The 27250-nt window shown below is 40.4% G+C and overlaps 1 protein-coding gene across 1 annotated transcript in view; it reads left to right on the top strand.

The window, feature by feature from the left end:
• Positions 1 to 1241: 1241 nt before the first annotated feature.
• The window catches only part of TRIM44 (tripartite motif containing 44), a 78054-nt gene continuing 52045 nt past the window's right edge, over positions 1242 to 27250 (top strand). The window contains exons 1-4 of the mRNA XM_063438032.1: positions 1242 to 2234; positions 10962 to 11039; positions 19281 to 19520; positions 21908 to 21927. Of these exons, the coding sequence (XP_063294102.1) occupies positions 1857 to 2234; positions 10962 to 11039; positions 19281 to 19520; positions 21908 to 21927 (716 nt within the window). The 5' untranslated portion in view covers positions 1242 to 1856. The remainder of the gene's footprint in view (positions 2235 to 10961; positions 11040 to 19280; positions 19521 to 21907; positions 21928 to 27250) is intronic.

Here is a 27250-nt window from a genome sequence, read left to right as displayed (position 1 = left end):
TGAAATGATGTGGGTGCCTTTAAACTGTTGGAAAATAATTTAAAGGGACACTATAGTCACCTGAACAACTTTAGCTTAATGAAGCAGTTTTGGTGTATAGAACATGCCCCTGCAGCCTCACTGCTCAATCCTCTGCCATTTAGGAGTTAAATCCCTTTGTTTATGAACCCTAGTCACACCTCCCTGCATGTGACTTGCACTGCCTTCCATAAACACTTCCTGTAAAGAAAGCCCTATTTATTGCAAGTTCTGTTTAATTAAGATTTTCTTATCCCCTGCTATGTTAATAGCTTGCTAGACCCTGCAAGGGCCTCCTGTATGTGATTAAAGTTCAATTTAGAGATTGAGATACAATTATTTAAGGTAAATTACATCTGTTTGAAAGTGAAACCAGTTTTTTTTTTTCATGCAGGCTCTGTCAATCATAGCCAGGGGAGGTGTGGCTAGGGCTGCATAAACAGAAACAAAGTGATTTAACTCCTAAATGACAGTGAATTGAGCAGTGAAATTGCAGGGGAATGATCTATACACTAAAAATGCTTTATTTAGCTAAAGTCATTTAGGGGACTATAGTGTTCCTTTAACACTGAATGGAGGGACAGTGCCAGGGGAGTCCAGGCACTATAACCAATTCAGGTCAAGGGATTCAGCAAATCCTGTGATATAATGCTTGGAGCATCATCTGTCATGAAAGGGTTAATCTAGCTGTGTAAAAATTATTATAAATAACAGACTAACAGACTATTTATACTTACATATGATAAATAAATGATTTCCAAAGAAACTCCTATTCATCTTCTAAAATCCATGCAGGTTTCAGCAGGTAAATAGTATGCCGTTTATAGGAATATGGCAAAGTACTTAAAATTGATTTAAACTCCATCACAAAATAGTTAAAAACTGCTGGCACCCGTAGGGTTAAAGAGAAGCACATGATCACTGTAAGCAACATTCGCCTTTAACCCCTTAAGGACTAAGGAAGGAATAAATCTCTTTAACCCCTTAAGGACATGTCATGATTCCCTTTTATTCCAGAAGTTTGGTCCCTAAGGGGTTAAACGGCCGGTTAATGATTCTCTATCAGAATACAATGTCCCATTCAGTAAATGGTGTTAGGGCTTTAAAGGGCTAAAAAATGCTAAACCAACCGGACATTATAGACTGGTATTGGGTATTTAGGGGGCAGTTTGTGATGACTGCATGAAATATCATGGGTCCTTAAGGGGTTGATTATTTCTGAAGCCTGGGCAATGGTTTCAAACTGGTTTTAGTTGAAGGACTGGCTGAAGACGCAGCTTCCTGCACACAGAGTCCCACGAAGTGAAGCTTCAACCATTCAGTGCAAACGTTCATTTCCTGTAGTGCTGACTCAGGAAGGAAAACAAGACAGCATGCAAACTGAGAAAAAGGATCCGCCGTCTGCTGGGAGGGAGCTGGGAGGCTGCTAAATCCTTATTATTCAGGCTAACAGAGTGAGACAGGGATTAGCTACACAGCTCAGGCTTACACAAGGGAGAGGAGGGTGAGGAAAGCAAGGCGAAAGCAGGGCTAAGGGGTGTGCGCTTGTTGTCGAAGAGAAATTCGACTACCAGGAAGTGAACAGGAAGGAGGGTTAAAAAACACAGGTGCAGCGAGCACCTTGAAAAGTGGACTAACCAGAACCTGATTGAAATTCTACGTTATCTTAAGCGGGGTAGATTATGAAAAGGACAGAGCAATACACTCGATAGACAATTTAAAATATATACATTGATCTGGTGCAGGATAAGGGTTGGTAGAGTCTGCAGCTTTCCATTAGCCGACTGACAAGTTGCGACAACAATAAAGCAGGTGGTTTTGGGTAGAGGGTTTTGGGTATGGCTCAAGCCCCAGAAGATTCCACCAATCTGCCCTTCGATGGGACGTGCGATGCCTGCGAACCCGACGAGGCCAAAGATACAATCGAAATCTGCGATAACTGCGGTTTCTCGTACTGCGCATTCCATTCGATAGAACACAAAGATAGATTTGCACAACACAGGGTTAGGGATCCCTCGCAGCCTCCCCCACCAGCAGATCCGTCCACGTCCACCGAGGAGCCAGGTGATGATAAAAAAAAATGCGCCGTACATAACCAAGAGCTGACGCTCTACTGCAGGGAAGACGAGAAAATTATATGCGTGCTGTGCGCAGTCGCTGGAGATCACCGACAGCACGAACTCATCACACTCAATGAAGCCTATCAAGAAATGAAAGTAAGTTTACTCCTGGGCAGGGGGGGAAGTGACCGGTGAAAATATTGTGTGGCTTACCCGCTAAATAGTGAATTGCCCATTGAAAGCTGAATTGCAGAATGTAGGCAAAAATTGTGTTGACATTTTTTTTTTATCCATTTATACCATATTTCTTTGGCCACTGAATGTTTGAAAATGTGGTAGTGCAAGCACCACACATTTAAACAGCAGTGACGTAAGGGGGGAGTATTCACTAAGCTGTGATTTGACATATGGGGGCCCAATAGTTTTCCAAATAGATAAGTTGGATACGTATTTTTTTCCAATACAGCTATTTCTTCTCAAAATTTGCACGTTAAGGGCTCTGTGCTCAAAAATGGAAACTATAGAGGTTTGACCAGGTTAGACCAAAATGATAAGATCTGAAAAGTTCTCCGTCTTTCACCTATTTTGATGTAAAATTCGCACATATGTTGCCAGTATTTCACAATTCCGGCTTTAGTGATTGCTAAATTTTCCACAAAGTAAAAAAATAAATAAACCTTTCACTTACAGCAAAGCATAGCCTTCCGATCCACCTCGACAGCTGGAGCACTTACTGTGGTGAAGAACTATATGAAAGTTGGATAAAATAAACCTACTGTACTGTTACCATCTTCCCAAGATGTTCTGTGTATGCTGGCCTTCATTTTCTGTGCACCCACAGTCATGTGATATTTAGTATTTGCATTGTATGCCAAGTTGTGCCAGCAGCCTGGCCTGACACTCTAGCCTGTTTCAACGCTCTACTACTTATTAGGCCTTAGCAATATCAGTTACCTGTAAACTGTTACCTTTGAGTATGTTAAAGAAATTAAAATTCTAAAGCTTTGCCTTACAAATAGCTTTTTAAAAAAAAGTTTCAAAAGTGCTTTTACTGTAGACACTTCACGGTTTGGGACAAAGACAAAAATGTCGCCAGATTACTTGTCATATGCACAATAAAGGCATTTTAAGTTATTATGAACAAGGTTTAGGAATGAATTTATTTTTACACTCCCTGTTTCAAAGGTGAGATTCTTAATCAGAACCAGCCTCTCTGCACACCTACATATGAGTTGGCATCAGTTTTATTTTACCTCCATTCTGTAAATATTGTTACAGTTACTGGGCTGACATTGGCAGCAGAGATAAACGCATTTTCTGTATACCTTTATGCCAACGCAGTCAGTAACTGGCAATGAATGGCAAGCTGTGCCAGAGCAGATTTGCTTATGATACCAGTATACATTTCTATTGCTCAGTTATTTTTTTGTTTGTTTCTTAAAAGAGCACAACAAATGTCTCTGATTTTAAAGGATCACTATAGTGTCAGGAAAACAAACGCGTTTTCCTGACACTATATAACCCTAGGACCCCCCCCCCCCTCCCCCCCTTAGGGTCCCCCTCCCTTGGTGCTGAAGGGGTTAAATCCCCCTCCAGCCACTTGCCTTAATCCAGCGCCGTGCTCCCTCTGCGCTGGTGACCTCTCCTCCCCTGCTGACGTCGGCTCCTGAGTGGAGCTTTCCTATGGACGTTCTGCACGCTAGATGCGAATTTCACATCCAGCTTCGCAGAAGCGCTTCTAGCGGCTGTCAGGAAGACAGCCACTAGAGGCTGGATTAACCCTGCAATGTAAACATAGCAGTTTCTCTGAAACTGCTAAGTTTACATATGAAGGGTTAAATCCTGGGGGACATGGCACCCAGACCACTTCATTGAGCTGAATTGGTCTGGGTGACTATAGTGTCCCTTTAACATTTGCTGCAGTTAACTACCAAAGTGACAGTTTCCCTTTAACCCCTTAATGACCAACACTTCTGGAATAAAAGGGAATCATGACGTGTCACACACGTCATGTGTCCTTAAGGGGTTAAGCATTTATTCTCTTGGCAACAGTGTTATCTGCTGGTTACAAATTATTGTTATTACTGGGTTTTACGAGGTTGTATTCCAAAGTTCCAAAGGTTCAAAGTTTCTGTCTTTTACAGAGCAAGGTGTCGCCGGTGCTGTGAAATAAACTAAATGAGTTATTTTTCCTTGTTTTATTAGGACATGTGATCTTGAAAGAAACTATAAAAAACAAAACAAACAAAAAAAAAAACAGCTCAGCTAGAACTACTTTATTAGATAAGCATCACAGAACCTTTCCAAGGGGGGAGATTTCATGGCCAATCCATGGTAGATGGCAGAGTGAGGGGATCTGTGCCTGTGATCTCTGCACAGCTCCCCCATACAAAGCCCTGCTTTATTAGTAACTAGAAAATCACCACAAGTTCTCATCACAAGAACTGGCTGGGGGCAAAATATATCTTCCCCAGGGCCATCTGAGTAGAAATATCTGCTCCCATACTCTAAACCACAGGGGGGCACCTATGTTAGACCCTCTTGTGCTAGTCCCAGCTGCACTCTGTAGCAGACCTCCCAACATTGCAAATAGACAAAGAGGGGCACTTTCATTTTAGGGTCCTGCGTGGGGGTGAGACCAGAAGCGGGGCGGTTCTGAGAAATGTTAGGTGACTTACTAATAACAATTTATAGAACTAAAATGTAATTTAGAACAAAAACAATGTATCTTATTTACACAGACTCATTTCTAAACTCACTTATTGTAGTTTAAAGATACATTACAGGGAGTATTATTGCTGTGGAGCTCTGTGATACACTCAGACACATTACTGGGAGTTTTATTGCTGTGGAGCTCTGTGATACACTCAGACACATTACTGGGAGTATTATTACTGGAGCTCTGTGATACACTCAGACACATTACTGGGTGTTGTATTGCTGTGGAGCTCTGTGATACACTAAAACACGTTACTGGGAGTATTAATGTCATGGAGCTCTGTACTCACACACCAACTATATGGATCTCTTAGAACAAAGGGATATTCAAGTAGGACAGATGGAGTTAAGTCCAAAATAGGGACTGCCCACCCTAAATAGGGACACTTGGAAGGTATACTGTAGTTCCCCCAGTGATGTAGATAAAATGGCACCAACCTGGGCCCTTGCTTCCTCCTTAAGCAAAGCATTTGGAAAATATCATAGAGCATAGTAAGTACAACTGACAGCTATGCAAAGTACAGACTCTGCTCTCTGCAGGAAGAAACAGGTTCTATTGGGATCTAATAGGCCTCTGGGTGACATGCTGTGTCAGCCTGGGAATCATCATTTCAGGAACTCTCTGCATATCACTTGGGTCCTGCCAGGCTCAACTCAGCTCGCTGTGTAAAAGACTATTGAGTACAGGTGTAGTGTCTTTGAAGAGGCACTGTCACTCTCAGGGGACTTTGCAGAATTTGCAACGACCTCCCCCACCCCCCAAAGATGACATTGCTCTTGGTGGTCGGGGGCTGGTAGATAACTGTGGGTTCTACTTACCTGAACTTGTCCCTTGCGGGTGTGGCCATCTTCCTCTGGCAGTCCTCTACAGCTCCGTGTTTCAACATCGCTGTTGTACTCTCGCAGGAGTACAGCATTGAGGTTTATGGAGGATCCTCTGAGACCGCAGGATCCTCCGTAGATAAAGACAATTCCCTGCAGCCGTCATTGATTTAACTGGGCGGATTGACACTTCTACACGGCGGTAGCTCCACGCAGTGTCTTACAGGGTCAGGCATAGGAAATAGTAGTCCCTACTTTGTCTCTTGACTGGGTTGGGATTTAATTCAACGGAGGATACCGCACTCACACTTAGGAATCCAGGTGCTTATCAGGGCCGGGGTTGGCAAAAACCCAGTTTAGTAGATAAAATAAATTCGGTCCAGGCACTCGGGATTGCTGCAGGAAGGTAGGTTTATCGGAACAAAAAGTGCAACGTTTCAGCCTACACAGAGGCATTTATCAAGCTTCATTAAGGGAAATGGGGGAGTCGTGGGGGTGACAGACGCTTTAAAATAAAACTGAGCAGGTAAAATCCATTGAAGCAGGTTTCACTCTACTTCCTGCTCAATTTGGATCGGGTTGATGGGTCTTTCGGCAGCTCACAGACAGGCCTGCTCTGCATTAGTTGTCCCATAATTCCGGCATGTTGCTTGGCAATTTAAACAGTTATTTACTAAAATATATTTCGAATTTCAGGCCAGAGTATCTTTTACTGAAAGCGTAGCTGATTTAGATTAAATTTAAATTTGAAATTCACTTTTATTTCTCACTTTTTATAAAAAAATATCCAGAAATTCTAAGTGCACAGACTATGAGTGCCAGTATTTGTATGCCAGGCTGTGCCATCGGAATTGTGAAGGTTGATCTAAACTGAACAGAGAATAAATGTTTAAAATGCTTACAGAACCGGTAAGGAAAGCTGTTTTTTTTTTTTTTCATTGGGTACCTGTTTAAACGTGGTGCCTTTTAGTGGAAGCGATTGTACTACATTGAGTATAAACCTTGGATTTGTTCTTGTTGATATCCTATATAACAGAAATGTAATGCATCCTGTTTGTACGTATATAAGGTTCTATATAAGGTCTATACAAGGTTAGCTTCTGGTTGAATTTGGCTTGTAATCAGGATAAAATCCATGAAAACGACTGGGGAAATGTTACTTTTTGCAGGGGGCTACTTTGGCTTAGAGAGTACCCTAGAGCAGAATTAATTTTCTTTTCTTTTTTTTTTAAATAGTTTATTTTTGGGAAAGCTGTCAATCACTCGCAACAGCTGGTGGAGCGACCCGTTCAAACAGTGATGTCATCCAGTTGTTTGTTTTTACATTATACATAGACATATGTAAATTGCTGGGTTTTGTTGAAGGTTTGTGTGAATGGATCAGCAGTTATACATGGCAGTAAACACTGACTTAATTACATCTGGTAACAATTACCATTAACAGTCAAGTTTCCCAGCACTTTCACACAGTTCTACAAATGCCACTAACAGAGGTCAGAGTGGGGGCACCATTATTGCATATTTTTACATGACCGTCTGAAATGCCCTGAGACAGCATTGCACATGAAGCAGTATATGATCGATACTACTCTTATTGGGACATTTGTCTGAGGAGCAGAACACCAGAGAGAAAAAACAGTGAAGTAGGGCAGAGGCTTACAAAGTGACTGTTTTGTTCATTCTATGACAGTTTTAAAGGGACACTATACTCACCAGAACAACTACAGCTAATTTGTTCTGGTGAGTAGAATCATTACCTTCAGGCTTTTTGCTGTAAACAGCCTAGTGATAACTTCACTGGCCACTCCTTAGATGGCTGCTAGACAGGGCCATCTTTAATATCACTAGGACTCTGGGCAACACCTTTCACATACATACATACATACATACTTACACAGATGGATATATATATATACACCGACAGCAGGGCCGCCATCAGGGGGTGACAACCGTGACGGTCGTCACCGGCCCCGCGGTCCTGGGGGGCCCGGACTGCTTTGGCAGTCCAGGGCCCCACAATTACTTTCTGCACATATATATAGCGATCATCGCTATATATATGTGCAGCCGCGGGGCCCGACTCCCTATACTTGCAGAGGGGGCCCAGCGGACTGTAGCTGTACTTTACAGCATTTCCCTCGCTCTAACTCCCGCGAGACGTGCGGCCGTTAGAGCGTTGCCCGCACGGCGCGCACACCACATCTCGTGGGAGTGAGAGCAGGAAATGCTGGAAAGTACAGCTACAGTCCGCTGGGCCCCCTCTGCAAGTATAGGGAGTCGGGGGGCCCTACAATGACACCGGACCGGACCACCAGGGATCAAAGGATCTTCCCCCCCCCCCCTCCCTGAACCAGGTAAGAAACAGGGAGGGGGGGAATAACAAAAATACATTTACATTACTAGTACTACATTTACATGCATACACTACTAAACACATACACACACTGCATTCATTACACACACACTGCATCCACTGCACTAACACACACACTGCATTCACTACACTGACACACACACACTGCATTCACTACACTGACACACACACACTGCATTCTTCACTGCACTAACACACACTCTTCATCCACTACACTAACACACATACTGCATTCATTGGGGGTGGGGGAGGCAGGCCGGGCAGGGAGGGGGGGCCCAGACCTTGTGCTTTGTCAGGGGCCCTGACCGACAGGTATACTGACACGGACAGATATGCTGACACAGACTGACACAAACACACTGACAGGCATACTGACACACAGACATACACTGACAGACATACTGATATACCCATTGACTGGCATACTGACACAATACACATACACTGTCAGACATACTGAGACACACAAACATACTGACACATTCACACTTTTTAAAATCTACCCCCTGTTTCCTACCTTGAAGGATTGCTTCCCTGGTGACCAGAGTGATGGCTAAGGCTTTTGGGGGTTGCCAACTGGCAACCTGGACCAGTCCCCCTCCTCTCTGCTTACTTGATGTGGTCTCTGCCGCGCAGCTCTCTCTGGGAGGAAGTGACTCACGGCAGTCACTTCCTCCCATGCTGCCAAAAAAGCAAAGGGGCGACCGCGTGCAACCGGGCCCATGCTTACAAATGCCCTCTGGGTGGCCCTTAGTGCATGGGCTACCCGGTGGGCCTCCTTAGTGTGCATCCCCAAGATGCACCGGGGGCGCATGGTGGGTGGGTGGGGAGAAAGTTGTTGAGGGCAGCGGGGCACACAGGGAAGCTGCCTTGGGCCCCCTAGAAGTAAAAGGGCCCGGGTGAGATGCTCCATTTGCCCCGCCTTAAAGACAGCCCTGCTGCTAGAGGTGCTTCCTGGGGCAGTGCTGCACAGTGTGACTGACATTCAGTGTCTCCACCCTCTGCCTGGAGACACTGAACTTTCTCATAGAGATGCATTGATTCAATTAATCTATATGAGGAGATGCTTATTGGTCAGGGCAGCATTTGGCACCAGCAGACTGGAATAAAGGTAAGATGTCACTATATTTAGAGGGGTAAGGGGGGCTTGATAGTGTTGATGGTTATCTGCCTGACCCTGTAGTGTTCCTTTAAAATAACCCTAAAGATAATATTCACTTATTTTTACTCCAAACGTAGCAAAGCAGCCCATAACAGATCTAGCTTTGCCATGAGAACAATGATAATATAGATTCAAATGTGGCTTTGAAACTTTTACGATTGTCGTTTTTATTTATGTAAAATCTTACTATCCTGTCCGACTTATAGAGCGTTCTTTGAATTATCTACAAAATATCACTTGCTAGTTTTACCTCCAGATAGTGTATAGTTTAGTAAACATTGTGAGTGTATTTCTGAGGTTTGTCAATCGCGCATACGCCTGCATGACAGCTCGAGGTGATAGGGCCTGCTTAATTTAGGTAAGGAAATGTGATAAGCAGCTGCAATCGCTCTTACTCTTACAATGTGTTATACAAATCCTCTAGTAACCTCGTACTGTATGGGCGTACTTAAAATGAAGAATAATCTCGTTTACTTTGGGTTAATTATTTCATAGATAATTATTTGGGTTTTCCTGCAATTTTGAGGAATCCACTTCAGTAATATTGCACAACACACTGAATTCACTTACACTGTGCAGGTAAGGGGGGTAGGGAACTGTTACTTTCCTGATAGCTACAGATCTCTTTTCATTTTCCTCCCGCCCCAGTAGATGCTGATATAGTATATTATTTACTGGGACTGAGTGTGTGTCAGGTTTAAGTGTAAAATAATTAATAAATCAATCAATTAATATGAGACTCAATCTGCTGAGACAATAATGGGGGTGCCTGGTGCAAATATGGGGGGCCACCTTGAATTATCAAAACCATATAGAAACACTGACTACTTGCATAACAATTCATGGAAAAATCAGATGTGCATATATATATATCTCTATCACCTTGTGATCAGTGACCTTACTAAAGACTAATTTTTTATTTTATTTTTATTTTTGCACAGTTACATTTTCTACTGTGGTTTTGGGAGTGGCAAGTGTGTCTTTTGTTATCTTTGCATAAACCCCACTTACCTACACTACACTTTCAGGCAGTCCTATTCCTGAGATGTTCTGTGCCCTCATGCGCATCAACCATTATTTTTAATTTGCATCGGATGCCAGGCAGTGCCAAGAGAGCCTTGCAGCTCATGCACGTGCAAAAAAATATATATATTATTATTAATTGATTTGAGAATTGTGAAGAACTGGAAAATTGCAAATTTCTGTCCAAAATAACTGAACATGAAAAATTCTCCATTGCCCTAAACTTTGTAGAATTTGTAATTAAAATCTAAATGTAAAATAACCGATGATGTGGAAGAGTGCGGATGATTACAGACCTGTACTCAAGACAGCGTGCAAATATACACAAATTGCACCAGCACTACTTCAGTTCATACGAGCGTGCTTGCTTTCCTTTATTAAGGCATGTTTACAGACGGTGTAGTGCTTCAATTAAGTGTCTTGACAAAGGCCAATGTTTGGCTGAAACGTTGTCATTTTCTGAATACTCAAAGACGTGCTCACTTGAACTGAAGGACTAGATGAATTCGCTAACGTGCATTACGCTGGGAGTGACCGTCACCGCTTAAAGTGCTTAATGTAATTGGAATTTGGAGTATGACATATGAAATATTACTATGTATTGTACAGCTCTGCAGAATATGTTGGTGCTATATAATTGATAATACCAATTTGTGTCAGATATGGAACTTGTGTTCAATTGACGTTGCTATATCTTTTTAACCCCTCGGTGCTCACTGAACATTAATTCCTGTTGCCTGTTGTCCCTTTAATTCTGTAGTAACTTTTCCCCTCCCTCTCCTAGAATAGAAAGCCCGTTGACCTGAAGCTTGCTATGGGTGAAATGGTCGAGAAGTTGAAGGGGAAGTGTGCTGACCCCAGAGTAAGTGAACATTTTCCCATGTCCTGGGAACAACCTGCATTAACCCTTTCTTTCACAGCTCCAGTTCATGCCGAACCTCACCGTCCCATCCAACCACATTACACCAGACTTCGTCTCAAGCGTTTACCGCTTCTCGGGAGAACATCAATGAATTATTTTGCTTTTGTTGTCTGAGATTCCACGAACTATCTTTTCAGTTTGTTCTCACTCTGCCGGCGTCCTTTTGTCAGTATTTAATGGGTTCAGTGGGGCATCTTTAATGCTGTCGCTAAGAGACAGTAGAATCTCCCTTTCTGCAGGTCCCATGGGATAGAACAGGGGTAGGCAACCTACGGCACTAGTGCCGTGCACGGCACTCGAGGTGTCTTTGCACGGCACTCAAGGCTGCTAGAGCCAAACAGGCTCTGGCCTATCAGGAGTCCCAGTAAAACTTCAAATATCTGCTAATACGAAAAGATGGTGAAGGACACTCCTCAATTTAAGCATTGCAGCACATAGAGGAAATGATCTCAGATCACTTCCTCCAAGCACTTGTGAATGGGAATCCACAACGTAGTAGAGCAACCTGCAGCTGCTGTTGCAGCTCCTGTCTTTGACCTGTACCAGGCCAGCCTGGTCCCCACTGGAACCCAGGGAAGCCAACCATACTGCTAGATATACACAGATATTGTGGATCAAACCAAGTGTTTATCTGAGTATCTGCTCCTTTCCAAATTGTTAAAATAAATGCGTGCACGTTTTGAAGTAAATTACACTGAGACACAGGTATCAGGTTAATAAAAAACTTCGGAATGTTTACTCAGGGGGCGGCAAGCCCCTTATAAAGGCAAAAAATACATCATATGCAAAAATGTAGATAACAGAGAGAATACATCTCTAATTGGTTACGTGTCTTATCTAATGCACATTCTACGAGGCGTGATGTCACCATCATCCCGGGATTTTACTCCGGATGTAGGTGCCATCTTGTTACACGAGGTAGTTAGTCGGTGGGAGCGGGTGCTCTAGCAGCCATTTTGAGAAGATATTGAATACAGGTATACACAGTAAATAGACATTTTTACTATCACTAATTTACATTCATAACACAGAAATGAAGAATAACCCTCCCCTTATACAAATAATACGAACAGCCCACACACAAACATACACACAATCTGCACAAACGTAACCCGCTAACAATCCACATACATGCACACAAACCCCACATGCAGCCTTTCACATGCAATACCCCAAACAGCCCACACACACTACCAAACACACAATGTGACATATCCATCCACACACAATTCCACAAGCAGCCCTCATACACAGCCCACATTCATATGTATCATACACAATACCATAAACTACTAATGAACATATACAATATAATAGCTCATATACGCACAAATACAATGATGCAAAGCAACTGCAGTAAAAATAACACAAACAGAATACGTCAGCATACACACCTAAATTTAAAAAAATAGGACCGTCACGCTACGGGACATCACAATCCTATATCGGCACAGTGCTGCTAAAAGGTTGCCTACCCCTGGGATAGAATATCCACTGTGCCGAGAACGGGACCAAGCTGGGACACGTAGCGGTATTCTGACATTCAGACTAGATTGGTAACAGAACTTATTTATCAGGACAGTTATAGTTGTCTTTGATGCTTTAAGGCTGGCGAAGCAGCATGGGATTTGTAGTTTTACAACACCTGACATGTTTGGGCCACCCAAGAAGCATTCAGGATTGCCACATTTCTACATCAGCCATGTAAGCAACATAACCAGTAAAGCTTGCTTCTAGACAGCTTGATCTGGGCCATACCTAAACACTCCAGGCAACATAATTACTACACCGACCGAGCTATAGAGGTATTACTGCTTAGCGTGTCCCTTTTAAAAAAAAAAAAGTAAAACACTCGATGTCCTGGGTACAATGTCTCTCTGTGTCTCTCTGTCTATCTCTCTCTCTGTCTGTCTATCTATCATTGAGATTGAATGGAATGACCGGTAGGAGAGACCAAACTGTTAGAGCATTAACTAAGAACTGCTATTTATTTATTCCTATAGATAACAGATATGTTTGTCTGTGGTGTAATATAAATTATTATTCCTGATATGGAATGTTTATTAGAGCAGTGATTGTTGTATCATATTTCAGTTATCTTTGTATGATAATCTTACCCCAGTAATTCATGTACAGTAAAACCTGTTCATGAATCCCATCGGAGACACCTGGATTGACCCTATGTAATCACTGTAGCAGTTTATACCCTCCTCACACACATTACAGGCTGGGTAGAAGAATAAGGTCTCACTGAGTAAATATTGTTATTCACAAATGCTTTAATTTATTCAATGTGTTTGTTTTATTACAGTAACCCATTCCCTCCATACACCCAGTGTAAACAACTGGCTTAATTGTGTTTGCATCGCAAAGCAATATAAATTAAGATGTAACACGTTATGCACAATTTATCATTCCCTCCACTCAAACTCCTGGAGAATTTGTTGTCTTCACTAAAAATGTCTCAGGAGTGGCTCTGGCGATTCCCCTTGGTACAGAGGGATTGCAATAATCCTCCCTCTATTCACTTTCCTTACTGGTCAAAAAATATATAGCTCAATATATCATTGGCTAACATATACTGCTTGGAGGAAAAAAGAAAGCTCTGTCTAGTACAGGTGCCTGGTTTAACCAGGCAACTTTTTATACTGTCTCTATACGGTTTTAATATTATGCCAGATAAAGGCAATTTTTTAGGAACCTAGGTACGTTTATGGGAAGCTACATCTCCGAAAATACTATTAAGTTACTTAAAACACTAATAAGCAGGGTATTTGGCCATTGTGTTTATTTCAATGCACCTACTGTATGTGACAATAGTATTTCTGCTTCTATTCCAACATTCCAAGCTCTGTGTCAAGATAAGGGAGCATTGTAGTGTTTATGGTGCACTCATCCATTTTAAGTTTTAGAACGGTTTGACTTCTTTGCTCAGGACCACTGGGCGCCTCTCACTGTTCCCACTACAGCTTTCAGAGAGCCGGAAACTCTCTCTTATTTAAGCCACGACTTGACTGCTAAAAAAACTGGGGTGCCGGGACACTTCTGACACCATAACCACTACAGCAAAATACCCCTTAATCAGCATCCCACGCTACACGTGATACCCTTAAAGAGCATTATAATTACTAAAGCCTGCTGTAGTGGTTGTGGTGTCAGGAGTACACTCACCCAGTTCCCCATACTGGGGCAAACTGTAGGCAATTGTTTGCGCCTTTCTCTGACTTGCCATTGGGCTACAATGCTTCCTGGTGATCCCATGACGCGCTTCCAGCTTCTGCAGAGCTTCAGAAGCCAGACGATTCAGTGGTCGACATTCATTGGCTGAGAGCATCAGCCAATGACTGACATTAGTCGGCCCGGAACTCTAGTTCTGGGTTGGCTGATGCCAATTCTATGAAGCTGCTGAAGGTGGAGTTACGCCTCTGGAAGCTAAAGAGTCCGTCTCTATTAGTGCAGTATTTCAAAGTAAAACGCTGCATATACAGACTTCAGATACCATGACCACTTCAAATCACTGAGAGTGGATATGGTGTTTATAATGATCATTTAATCCCACAGAGATTATGCCACATAACTGCACGGGATACATTGTTGCCCCCCCACATCACTGCTGCAGCAGGTACAGCAGTGTACCCGCAGTAATCCAAATGATTACATTAGGCTAGTGTCTCATTATTATACAATGCTCTTCAGTGTTTTCAGCATGACATTATTAGATGGCTACATTAGTCACTGACGGTCAGGTTGTGCATGCTTAGTGAGGGTTTAAGGCTGATTAAATGTGTTTGTAGAGGCTGAGAGCAGGATAGATCAGTCAGATTAGACCAGGTTGGCCTTGATTAAGGGAATACTGTACATCTACACGATATTTGTACTTTATTTATTTCCCACTAGACATCAGCGCAGTGCATTGAATGCCCCCAAATGACATATACGGCATCCCATAATGCATGGCGCTCATGTCATGACGGACGACTAATAATAAAGCTGCTCGCATTTACTTTGTCCTAACAGAGTGCCTTTTTAATCACCTTTATGGATGCTACTCAAGCATATACACGAAGGTAAGCAGATTGTAGGTTTCTAATAAGAAAATGGACTGTGTAGATTAGCACTGACTTTAATTCAGTCCTGTTCTATACTTCTTAATAACGATCACACCTTAGAGGCACATTGCAAGCTCTAGAGCTGATATGCTCATTGAATTGATTATCGCGCATGCACTTACTCTGTACTGGGCTCCCTTAAATAAACCTTGCGATTACAGCTACATTTATCAGGAAGCTGGCAACAGCCATGGTAAAGGTAGCTTGAACATTAATTTCATTCATTTTTTTAGCATGAACAGAACTACTGCCAATTGCTGAACTACATACAATGAGTAAGGTTTTATGGGATATGGCAAACACTCCCTTAAAACTAGTGGAATGGCTAGGATTGGCTGACGGATGTCAACTACTTCCTGGTCTAGAAAGAACTCACTACTGCATGCTGCAAATCCAGGTTTTTTTTTTAATTTTTTTTTATTTATGAATTGTTTATTTATATTTTTCAATTATTGTTTTTTCAAGTCGAGATATTACAGAAAAAAAAATTAAGAATTACATGATATGCAATATATCAAGAAAGGCAAGTCGTGACAATACACAAAAGAGTGCATTGGGTATATACAATGTAATCGTTAACATAAAACCGTGGATCATATGGGTTTGAAGACGTCCATGCACATTAACCCCTTAAGGACCAAACTTCTGGAATAAAAGGGAATCATGACATGTCACACATGTCATGTGTCCTTAAGGGGTTAAACATATTGCTAGTTTTCAGAACCACAGTGATATATTCATGAAAAAGTATATTAGTGGGGGAGATGCAGTTCTAATAAACTGGGTTAATTAAGAAATTACGAATCCTCGTGGCGTGGTAACTGTAAGCTCAGAGGGGTAGGTATGCGTCTTTATAAGCTTGTGAATCAGGTTATTGTGTCAAGGTGTGACCCAAATGTAAGTTATCATAAGAGGGAAGTTGTGTCTAGGGGATATATGCCCCTCACACTGCAAGGAGAAAGAGTTAGAGAAAAGGGAGTTTGAAGACGAAAAGAGGGAACATCTAGGAGGGTTAAGGTAAAAGAGAGCGAGAGGAAAAGGAGAGAGGTAAAGAACAAGATGGGGGGGATGGGGTGAGGTAGGGGGGAGGGAGGAGATGGGTGATGAAGTGACCCCCTCGATATCGTACTCTGCTTCCACTGTACATATTGTAGCGGGATCATTTAGGTTTGAAATGTGAATTTAAGGAGCCAGGAATCCCACATTTTGTTAGTGTTTTGTAGTGTAATGGATAGCGTGGATAATCATAGCATCAGTTCCTTTACGTTTTACTGTTTCCACAAAGGGATGTCCGGGCTTCCCCATTTCACAGATATTGCTCTCCTCATGGCCAGTGCTATTTTGGCAATTAACTTGTTTTGGGCTCATGGGATGTCCTTGAGAGGCTTGGAAAGGAGCCAGATCCACCGGTCAAGTGGGATGTCGAGATGTAGAATGTGTTTTTTTAATTATTTTTTTTACATTTTTTTAAAACATGAATGATGATAACAAAATCTTTGTTAACCCCAGCCTTGAATACCCCTTTAAATGTAATAAAAGGACACCCTAATTTGCATAGTATGCAGCCCTACCAGTGAATGCTCGTTCTCTATTCTGCGGGAGCTACATCCCCAGACTGTACAATAAATTGTTTATATGGAAGGCACTGAATGGTAAAATTTAAAAAGAAGTACAAATATAATCGCTTAGCAATTCAGCACTGCTTTCAGATGCAGAGAAATTCCTTCTAAACTGGTTTTATTGATTGGTGCTCTCTGAATGCATGACTTGAAGAGAATTGTTATTTTTCTGTTGAAGTGCTAAAAGCAGATAAAAGATAAGCAGTCGGTTATCTGAAGCTCTATCAGGATTGATGCAGAAAGGGCTTAATACTAAGACTTCTCTGTTTAAGATGTGCCATCCATTCTCCTAGATCTACTTTTATATGTATGAATAAATGGCGCTTAGGGTTAACCTGCCACCTATATTTTCAATCATCAATAAAACCTCTCTTATGTTGTTGCCAATTGTTGTTGTTGTGTTTTTTTTTTTTGTTTTTTTTTTACTGTTTTAAGTATCTTGGAATAATACATTGTCATATATTTATAAAAAAAAAAATACACCAAGGATAAAGTATTGGAAATATAAATCACATTTTATTGCCGTTATATGAATCATATGTGAAATATGTTTGCACTTTATCAATAAAATAATGGTTATGGCCTATCAAATGATTTCATATTTTTGCAAAAACTTAAAAAAAAGTAATTTCAAAATATATACATAAAAATATTAAGATCAATATATAAAAAATAACAAGTTAAATCTTTCTAAAAGTTTATCCAAAAAATATTAAATGTAGACCTATGTTTGATACGTGAAGTTTTTAATTGTTCTTTCCTATTTAAAGAACACCCAAAAAAGCTGTCAACGTTTCTTAACATAAATATGTACAAGTACATTACAATTGAAAATCACCAAAAACAACAAAGAAAATGTCCAGATTTATCAGGTGTCTGTCCCTTTAAACCCTCAATTTTCACGAGTGTAGCGCTAAGTATGAATATAAGAATATGTGAATATACATATATAGTGCTGAAGGGCACTTACCCTCTATATCATACTTGTATTTCCATGTGTATATATAGAGAGAAAAAATAAATATATACAAATAATAGTGCAATATGCCAGAAAAAATTGTATTAAAATTGTTTGTGTGAGTTATAATATAAATACACTCACATTTTTTAGAGCATTTTACAGTTGTAAGGCTCTAAACTTCCAGGCGTCTGTGTCTTTTGTGTAGACCACACAACCCCTCTCTCACAGCGAAGAAGCGTGTGTTGCTCTCCAAACTATACAAGAGGAAACAGAGATGATCCAAACTAAGTGTAGTATTTAAAAATACTGATATATATCAATATAGATAAAATACAAAAAGTGCTCACCTTATTTAGAGCCTTTTGATAACTGGCTCTAAGTGTATAGGCCCAGTGTCAATTTGTACGGTGACACTATCCCTTTCAGGAATCACTTGTACAGGATGCAGTAAGTAAAATGAATAAAAACTATATTTATTATCAACATTAAAATGTATACATACAATATGCTAAAAAACTAAAAAATATATAAAATCATATAAGGACAATACTAATGTATTAAGTGGTCTAGTATAGGTCCACTTGCAGCCAAAACGCGTTTCACCGAAAATCGGCTTCCTCAGTCAGCTTCAAGGTGTCTTCTGTCTCTTTTAAATCCTTATTTGCCCACCAAAATTCTTCTTTACCAATCCGTGATGTTTGGTGTGACGCGGCCAGATATAGTTGCATCACTTCCGGTTCGTTCGTACTACATGTCCCATCGTCCTTTGCGTTCGTGGGTGTCACTTCCAATAAATTTTACTGTGGTGATGGGTAATGTAGTCCGAAATATCGCCACTTTCTAGTTTATATTTCAGTCCGTAAAAAGAGTTTCAAAGGAACAGAAAAACATCTATCAATGTTCAATGCCACATATTAAATATAAATTTCAAACTATAAATAAATAAAAAGCACATAAAATACATCTTGTGGACAATTCATAATTTACAGTTACTAAATATGTCCTTGTTATCTTACGGTGTACTTAATCAAAGAGAGAAGGGGGGGGGGGGAGAGGGGATACTCAAAGTGGACCTCATATTGTTTTATATTAATGTAAAGAATAATATTACCCCTAAATCTCATTTATGACACATCTGAATCAAAAACGCTTTATACTTTATGTGTTTATATAATAGACTTATACACAGATTCCTCTAGTATGGAATAATAATTATTATTATATATAACTTTAAATAGTTTTAATGTTAATTTAACTTGCAGTAAATGTATCCTGCCTTTTAATCAATCATGTAACATACCTTAAAATATAGACTTATTCATGAAATTAATAATTAATTGTTTTAAAAAGTGTATTAATTTAGAAGATTTATTTATAAAATGGTTTAAATTAATTTATTAAAAAGTTAATTAATACAAAATTCAAAGTAATATGTTTTATTCTGCTTTATGGACCTTAAATGTTAAAATCCCTGTTCTCTGGTATCTCTTAGGTATCCCGCAGCGAAATGAAGTGCTTCATACAAAAGGAGTTTGATCACATGCGGCAACTAGTACAAGATGAAGAGAAAAGGGCCCTACACTTTGTAGATCTCCAGGAAGCTGTAGCCTCGGCTCATGTAACAGAAGTTCTTGCCGAACTTAATGTCCATATGGGCAAACTGATGATAGAGATGTCCGAGATCACCCGGCAGCTAAATAGTTTCAACCAGATGGTGAACGAGAAATCGGAGGTAATTTGATTACAAAAATGATCCTGTACCCAAAGGGGTTCCTGAGATTAAGGAGCACAGATTCTCCAGATAACACAACTAGAAATGTACATGTTCTAACACATTTGCCTTAAGCCATAAATCTAGGATTATTCACACCATTGATTCATATATAATTAAATTAAAGAAAATGTTACTTAATGAAACAGTAGAATCAGACGTTCAGTGAAGCATTAATGTCACATCTGTCCTTTCCATGGTTCTAATTGTTATGCCAACCACCTTAACCCCTTAAGGACACATGACATGTGTGACATGTCATGATTCCCTTTTATTCCAGAAGTTTGGTCCTTAAGGGGTTAAAGAACAGCAAATGACTATCACTTGTAGCAAATCAGCTGATGTAAGTCATCCTTATTGAATTGAATGAGAGTAAATTGATATTTGATATTTGGTTTCTAATAAGTTGCTGTGCTAAAGGCTGTCTTTGTCATGTGCCACCTATGTTCTGCCTATACCACTGTAAACATTTCAGTGAGACTTAACAAGTGAAACTCTGTAATATGTACAAATACAGCAGTCATGTGAGTATCAGGTCTTTAGTTTCAATCTGATTGTCTGGCTTAAATATGTATGTTTATGTATCATGGGGTTGGGCACCATGAAATGTCCTTTGCGAATGCCACAGAGAGTATCACTGCTGCGTATGTGTCACAAAAGGCTGATGTGGTCTATTGAGGGTGGGCGATGTGGGTGAAGGAATGGTGCCCTTAATGGGTGACTCTGTGAGCCATGAAACAATATTCAAAGTCTAGATACACTTTTCACAGTATAAGAAAGATCTAATTTGCCAGCTGGCGTTTTGGTGTGCTGGTATTATTTTGTCGCTGTTTTAATGGGTACTGTTTTATTGGGCACTGTGTCTTAATAGGTACTGTGTTTATCTATCACTTTGGTTACTAAGGAGTTTTTCATAGGTTTTTTTATATTACACTTATTAACAGGTGTTTGGGTGCTGTGTATTGTGGTGGTTACTAGAGGGTTTGATGGGTGCTACATCTGTGGATTATTGTAGCTACAGGGGGGGTTGATCGGTGCTGTGTCTGTGGATTACAGTTGTTATTTACAGTTTTTTATTGGGTGCTATGTTTTTTTGCATGGTTTTATGTTTTTTGTTTTGCAGCGTACTGTGTTATTTAAGTGCTATACTGACCGGTATGAGTGTTAATTATTTGATGAATGTCAACCTCAAAGGCTAGCACGGGCCACATAAACAAGATTTAAGTTTATGTGGAACGCAAAAAAAATATATATATATATATATATATTCATAGAGACGTAGGTTTGTTTTGAAAAGTACAGTATTAAAAAAAAAAAATCAGCGTCCCACCCTGTACTAAATTCCAATCCCTCCCCCCTCTATACTAAATCCCAGTCCCCCCCCCCTGCTAAATCCCAGCACCCCCTCTACTAAACCCCAGCCATTGATTAAAAACAAAACAAAAAAAAACAATATTGGCCAACAAGCAGACTCCCAATATACCCCCAATGGCGGCGTCAGCACCGTGTGCCAAAGCGGATCCTTCCGCTACTCCTTGAAAACCTGTGAAGGTGGAGAATGTTGACATCACACCGGAATGTGACGTGGCATTGCCTCCGTGCACCTCCAGGTCCTCCACTGACAAGCCGCGGCCATCGCAAAACTGACTGACAGACACACACACACACACTCTCTGATAGACACACACAAACACACACACACACTCTCTGACAGACACGCACACACATTTCCACATTCTTGCACACCCTAACATCATTTGATTTATTGCTCCCTTCCTTTGGGAGCTGGTGTGGGCCCTCTTCTCTCGTGAGCGGAGTCTTCCTGCTCCTCACTGCTCCCTCATGCACACAGTTTAGTGATGTCAGGTGCCGGGATATGACGTCCTATTCCCGCATCACTACAGAGGGCGTGCGCTAGGAAGCAGTGAGGAGCAGGAAGACTGAGCTCCCTCTCTACTGCTAGGGACCTCTCCTCCGGCCGGTACCGGGTAAATTTTAGCAGAGTAGGCACCTGCAATGTAAGGAGAGCAGGTGCCTACTCTGCCTTAGTAATCATGGCAAACTCGCGGCTCGCCGGGCCACAAATATATTCATTGTGGGCCGCATGCGGCCCGCGGGCCACGAGTTTGACATGCTTGTTGTAGGCTTTTGGTGACGGGATCTATTGACTGAAAAGGTTACTCACTAAAATGAGAACTGTGAGCAATTTAAACTGAATTCAAAGTGAATTTTTTCCCTGCTTGTATTTTATTTAAAGAATTAAAGTTTTGGGAGGTTTATTAGGAGTCTGTAGAACAAAGTTGTTTGCTGACTTTATTTTATATATATATTTTTTTTTATTTCTGCAGGATCCCGAAGAAGAATCCAGGTAAGTTTACAAACATTCTACTGTATTTCTACTGTGACTGTACAATTCTTGCAAGCACTGTTGGTGGATTCAAAGTGTTTTCTCATGCTATTTCTATTTCATGTGTACTGTGATTTTCTGTTTTGTGATGCATTTTTGATGCAGATATTCTAAGTAGCGTTGTCCCATGGCAATGGACAACACAGGAAAATAGCTGGCCTGTGGCCTGCGGTATATAGAATTTCTATCCTACAGGATTGAAATCAATAAATGAATAAAGGGTAAGATGGGTACCAAAGAACTTAATTGTCTTATTTAACTGATTTTCTGCCTGCCGGATTTGATGTACCTGCAGGGCATCACTTTTCCTGCACTGCCTGCCAATCGGCGTGTAGCATGTGATGTGTCCTGTAAAACATGTGCGCCTGGGAATCCTAATTCTAACTGGTAAATTTTGTAACAAATTTAAAAATCTACCAAATCAAGTATAACTGGAATAACATACAGACAATATTAATTCTTACATTGTTCACGGCCTCGAAGGTAACTTTAGCTCAGTTTACCAATATCTACAAAAAATTTCCAATATTTGTTTCTAAATGCAGATTATAAAAAATACTTTGTGCGTTCTGTATCTATCTTATAAAGTCCCATCACCCACCTGCCCATCAGTGTGTGTGTGTGTGTGTGTGTGTGTGTGTGTGCACGCGAGTGTGTGTGTGTTTTAAAAGGTGCTGTATTTAATTTAGCGCTAGATGAATGTAGGTTTCCACGTCTGAGGTTTAACATTATTTTTAGATCGCCCTAAGACCAAAACATCTTGTTCATACAGTATCTATTAAACACATCTGTGCTGATCTACTCCAGACACCGTGGCCTATAACCACACTTAACCCCAGATCTGCCGATTCACTGAATTTATTTGCCAACATTGCATTCTAGAGGTAGACGGCAACTTTGCAGTTTGTTTAGAATATTCTCTGTGAAGAGCAACAAAAATGACCCATATGTTTGTTTGTTTTTTTGTATCGGCAGATTTAAATGTATTCACTTTCTTATGTACGTGCCTGGCTTGTTAGTCAATATATATGTAATATCTTGCACAGGTTCTCTGTGTAATACGATTACATGACCTCTGCTGTATAATATTCAACCAACCCCCAGTGTTTACAACCTGTCTTGGCTATCTAAGGCTGGATGTTTTGGGCAAATAGAGCTAGATTCTATTAGATGAAATAAACTTATCCCTTTTAAATGGCATTTCTCCCGTATGAGAAAATGCTATTCAATTACAATCTTTGCTATTAATTATTCAAAATGCTATTCAAATAAGCTATTCAAAATGCTATTCAAATAATCTGATATAATCTATCCCTTAATATGGATGTGGGTCTATGCATTATTTGAGCAAAAGGTAGAGGTACTGGGGTTTAGGTGTCAAGAGTCCCCAATTTATGTCCAACAGCTCAAAGCATATTTTGATGGAAAATTAAGGAATGGCACCGAAATACACATTTCACCGTAACCATTGCATTAAGGTGAATAGGAAATAATCTGGGTAAATGAAAAGCTATATCCGAATGAATGAGTTCATTCTCGAGATGAATGGGAAGATTTAAAAAAATATATTTTAGGTTCCCCGAGTTGAATGAGATTCTGTAGATGGATAGGAGGTTTTTGGGATGAATCATCAGTGCTTGAGATCAAACAATCTGAAAGCAATGATTTTATAGTTCATATGCATTGCGTGAGGTATGCGTTTGAGATTTGACTTATTAGAATACCTTGAAAATAATCCTAGATTAAGTAGAGCTGTCCCAATGTCCGATATCTTGATGTCTAGACCGGTGTGGTTTGACACCGTAGCATTGTGAACAATTATCAAGTCTTTGCGTAGACTTATCAATGCTTTATAAAAAAATGAATATTTAAACCAGTGTCCTCTTCAAGTGAAATTCACATCTATTGCCTTGTTCTTGATGAGGGTTCCCAGCTCTGCCTGTGGTCCGTGTCAAAGCCATGGCAGATGTGTTTAGACAAGAACGTGTTTGATTTCTAAACAGGAAATATAAATTCCTAGGCGTTCATGCAACATTTCTGGAGTTCTAGAAAGGAAGTATGCTCCCTTGGACTGGCCAGATGTTCCCTCTTTATTCATTTTTGGGGAATACCCAATCCCGTGCCAGTGGTACTTAATTTGTGATCCTACCATCGTCCGTTGCTTGATTGTGTTCTAATAAGTGAAGGACAACCTCCCTTAATGTTGCTAATTATACTAATTCTTCAGTTCTTTCCAGATTCAGGGCAAGTGGGATAAATTAGGGAGAGTCAGACCATCTGGTTCCAGATGTGGGTGTAACACGGTAATGTCCCTTTAGGGGATAATGGAGGGGGCAGGATAGACCGCCCTTGGTACTGTCACTGGGCTATGTTCATGAACACCATGTGGAATTAATCTAGGATAACCAAATGTTCCCTTCAAGACTATTTGAAATAAGCTGAAAAAGGCTGTGTTAAAAAAAAAAAAATCTAGTAAAAGGAGGTTTGTTTAGGAAAAGGTCTTATTAGTAGTAGTTGTCTTATTAGCCCAGTGAATCCTTTTAGTGGGCAACCTACCCATAACCTTAAATAAGATGACATCAACAGAATAGGCAAACTCCTGGACCTAGACTAATCTCCATACTGCGGAAGTGAGGGTGAGCGCTGAGATGGGTTGGATACAGTTTTGCTCATCAATACTCTAAAGTTGTACAAGGATAGCTAGCTATTAAGGCTCTTTGTTTTGTTGCTGGTTTGTGTGGCTCTTAGAAAGTGAGGTCACTTGGTGATTGGACATATTCTCTCAAAGGAAATCACTGAGAGTGCAAGTCGGAGCCGAGTTTGGTAGTAAATCACTGCCCAGTGGCATGATATCCCTGCCAACTGCCTGACGCCTCATTACCAAATCCCTGCACTCTTCCTTCAACATAGAGAATTAGACAGATAGCCCAGACAGCTAATCTCTCAGAAGGGAACATGTCTAAAGGCTCTGGGCCAGACTGCAGACGAGCAAGGATTAAACATTCAGTTAACCCGTGTGTTTGTGCGTGTCTGTGTATTTGTGTGTGTGTGTGTGTATTCAAAACAAAAAAAATGAAGGCTGCGCTGCTTGGAATGCAAAGTTTTGCACACAGTGCTACACAGCTGTTTAATTGAAGGACATTGAGAAAACACAAATGCTTTGATTACCATTTATCAATGCAACCGGAAATTTGTATTCTGTTTTGTGCAGTCTATTTGTCATTCTGCACCAAGCAACAGGAGGATGGGGTGACAGTGGCATAGAAGTATTTTTTTGCTAAGGTTTTTTTTTTTTTTTTGGGGGGGTGGGGGGGGGAGTTAAATTGGTTCCTAACCTCGAACTCTACTGTGACCCTTGTTTGTCTATCAGTGAGAGTGAATCAGTGATCTTAAAGGGTTACCCCAAGCACCATGACCACGTCAGTGATTTGAAATGGTGATGGTGCCCAGAGTCTGTATGCACAGCGTTTCACTATGCTCCTTTGCTGCTGGAGGTGTAACTCCAAATAATTCAACAAGAGTTCCCGGCTGATTAATGTCAATTTGGTGCACGTTTCCATGCACAGACACTTATTCTTTGGCTGGGAGAGATCTGATGACACTCTCAGCCAATCAATGAGTGTCTGTATCAACATCCAGCTTCCGCGGAACAGGAGACCAGGCTCATGATGGGACCCATGTAATAGGGCAAACCATTGCAAAACCGTTTGCCCCATCATTGGGAAACAGAGCCATGGCACTCCTACCATCATACCCACTTATAATGCACTAAAACAAATACTTGATTGGTCCGGGTTTTTTTTTTTTCTAAACCTCTCTTTAAATCCGTTTAATGGCACACTGCTTGACCTTGCATTCATATTCCAGACAACACGAAGTCTAGGGCATTGTATTCAATAAATAAAGCACACCTTTAACATGAGTTGACCCTTTTTTAATTTATACATACGAAAAAAGAATTTTCTTCCAAATCAGCATTTTTCCCCCTAATTTTGGCATTTCGGTTATGAATTCACTACAATTCGGCCTTTAGTGAATAGAGTACTTTCGCGAATATCCTTGACCAATATTATTTTCATGGATGCGAAGAGTGTGGTTGCGCAGCTGAAATATACGGCAAACAGGTCTATCGTTAGGGAAGATAAATCCAGAAGCTACTTATTGATCAATATCTCGGCTGTAACATGGATGAATCTTGACAAAGACAACATAAACACCAATCAATAAATCGTTTAATTGAGGTTATACACTTCTGAGTCTGCTTCCAAGAGATAAAGCCTCATACGTGGATTCTTATTATCCTGTTGTGTGGGATTCTGAAAGCCTCTTTTTCTTTTCTTTTCTTTTCTTTTCTTTTTTTTTTTTTACTCCTTTCTTTTTCTATTCTGCTTTTCCTTATTTTTTTTTTTTGAGTTTACATATTTTCTAAAACGCAAAAGACTGGATGCATGACCCATCATGCATAACTTTAAAAATTATATTTTTTATTAAATACAAAGATAACGCTCACAATGTCCCTAAGCATTCACCTGGATCTCATGATAAAATGGTAAAATATAAACAAAATATCTTATTTCCATAATGTGGTAGAAACAGTCTGCACCCACTCTCCAGCAGCGGATGGCTTGAGCAGAAGAAATATATCTAAAGGAGTCGGCGACATTGAAGGGCACTACAGTGCGATGCATCCAACATCGACATTATGGGTAGAATCTGTTGGCGCAAAAAAATTGGAAAAATGGCTATAATAATAATATTACATGTAAGCAGACATAGATTACTAAGACCACGCAACCTTTGCCTTGTCTATCCAGGAGAGGAGAGACTACCATTTCCCCCCCCCCCCCCAACGCTTTCCCTCCCCCCCTCCCTCTTCCACACCTAAAGTATTTCTAAATTAAGTTATGGGTTCAAGGGGCTGGGGGCCATTGTACAAACCATGGTATTTTTTAAACTAAACAATTCTGTCCTGTACATAATGTCGTAATGTCGAATCCTTACTGCATAAGATTGCTGTAACAAACAACCTCTATTTATATATGCAAATACAATGTGCTTGACTAATTGAAATAAGAATGTCAAAAAAAAAACAAAAAACAATCAGGCTTGCAAAAGTATAAAAAAAATAATAATAATGACAGCCAGCAAATGAACAGAATGTCAAATAGAAAACTTGGCTGTAATCATCATTTAGAAACCGCACTAATTAGCAGATGACAGATTTATTTTAATATCTTCAGCATCAGCTGACTGTGCAGTGCACTAAATTAATATTATTTATTTT

This window comes from Pelobates fuscus, chromosome 12, assembly GCF_036172605.1.
Source record: "Pelobates fuscus isolate aPelFus1 chromosome 12, aPelFus1.pri, whole genome shotgun sequence".
NCBI classification, from domain to species: domain Eukaryota; kingdom Metazoa; phylum Chordata; class Amphibia; order Anura; family Pelobatidae; genus Pelobates; species Pelobates fuscus.
Note: the sequence above shows the minus strand (reverse complement) of the source record. Positions and strands in the feature narration are given on the sequence as shown.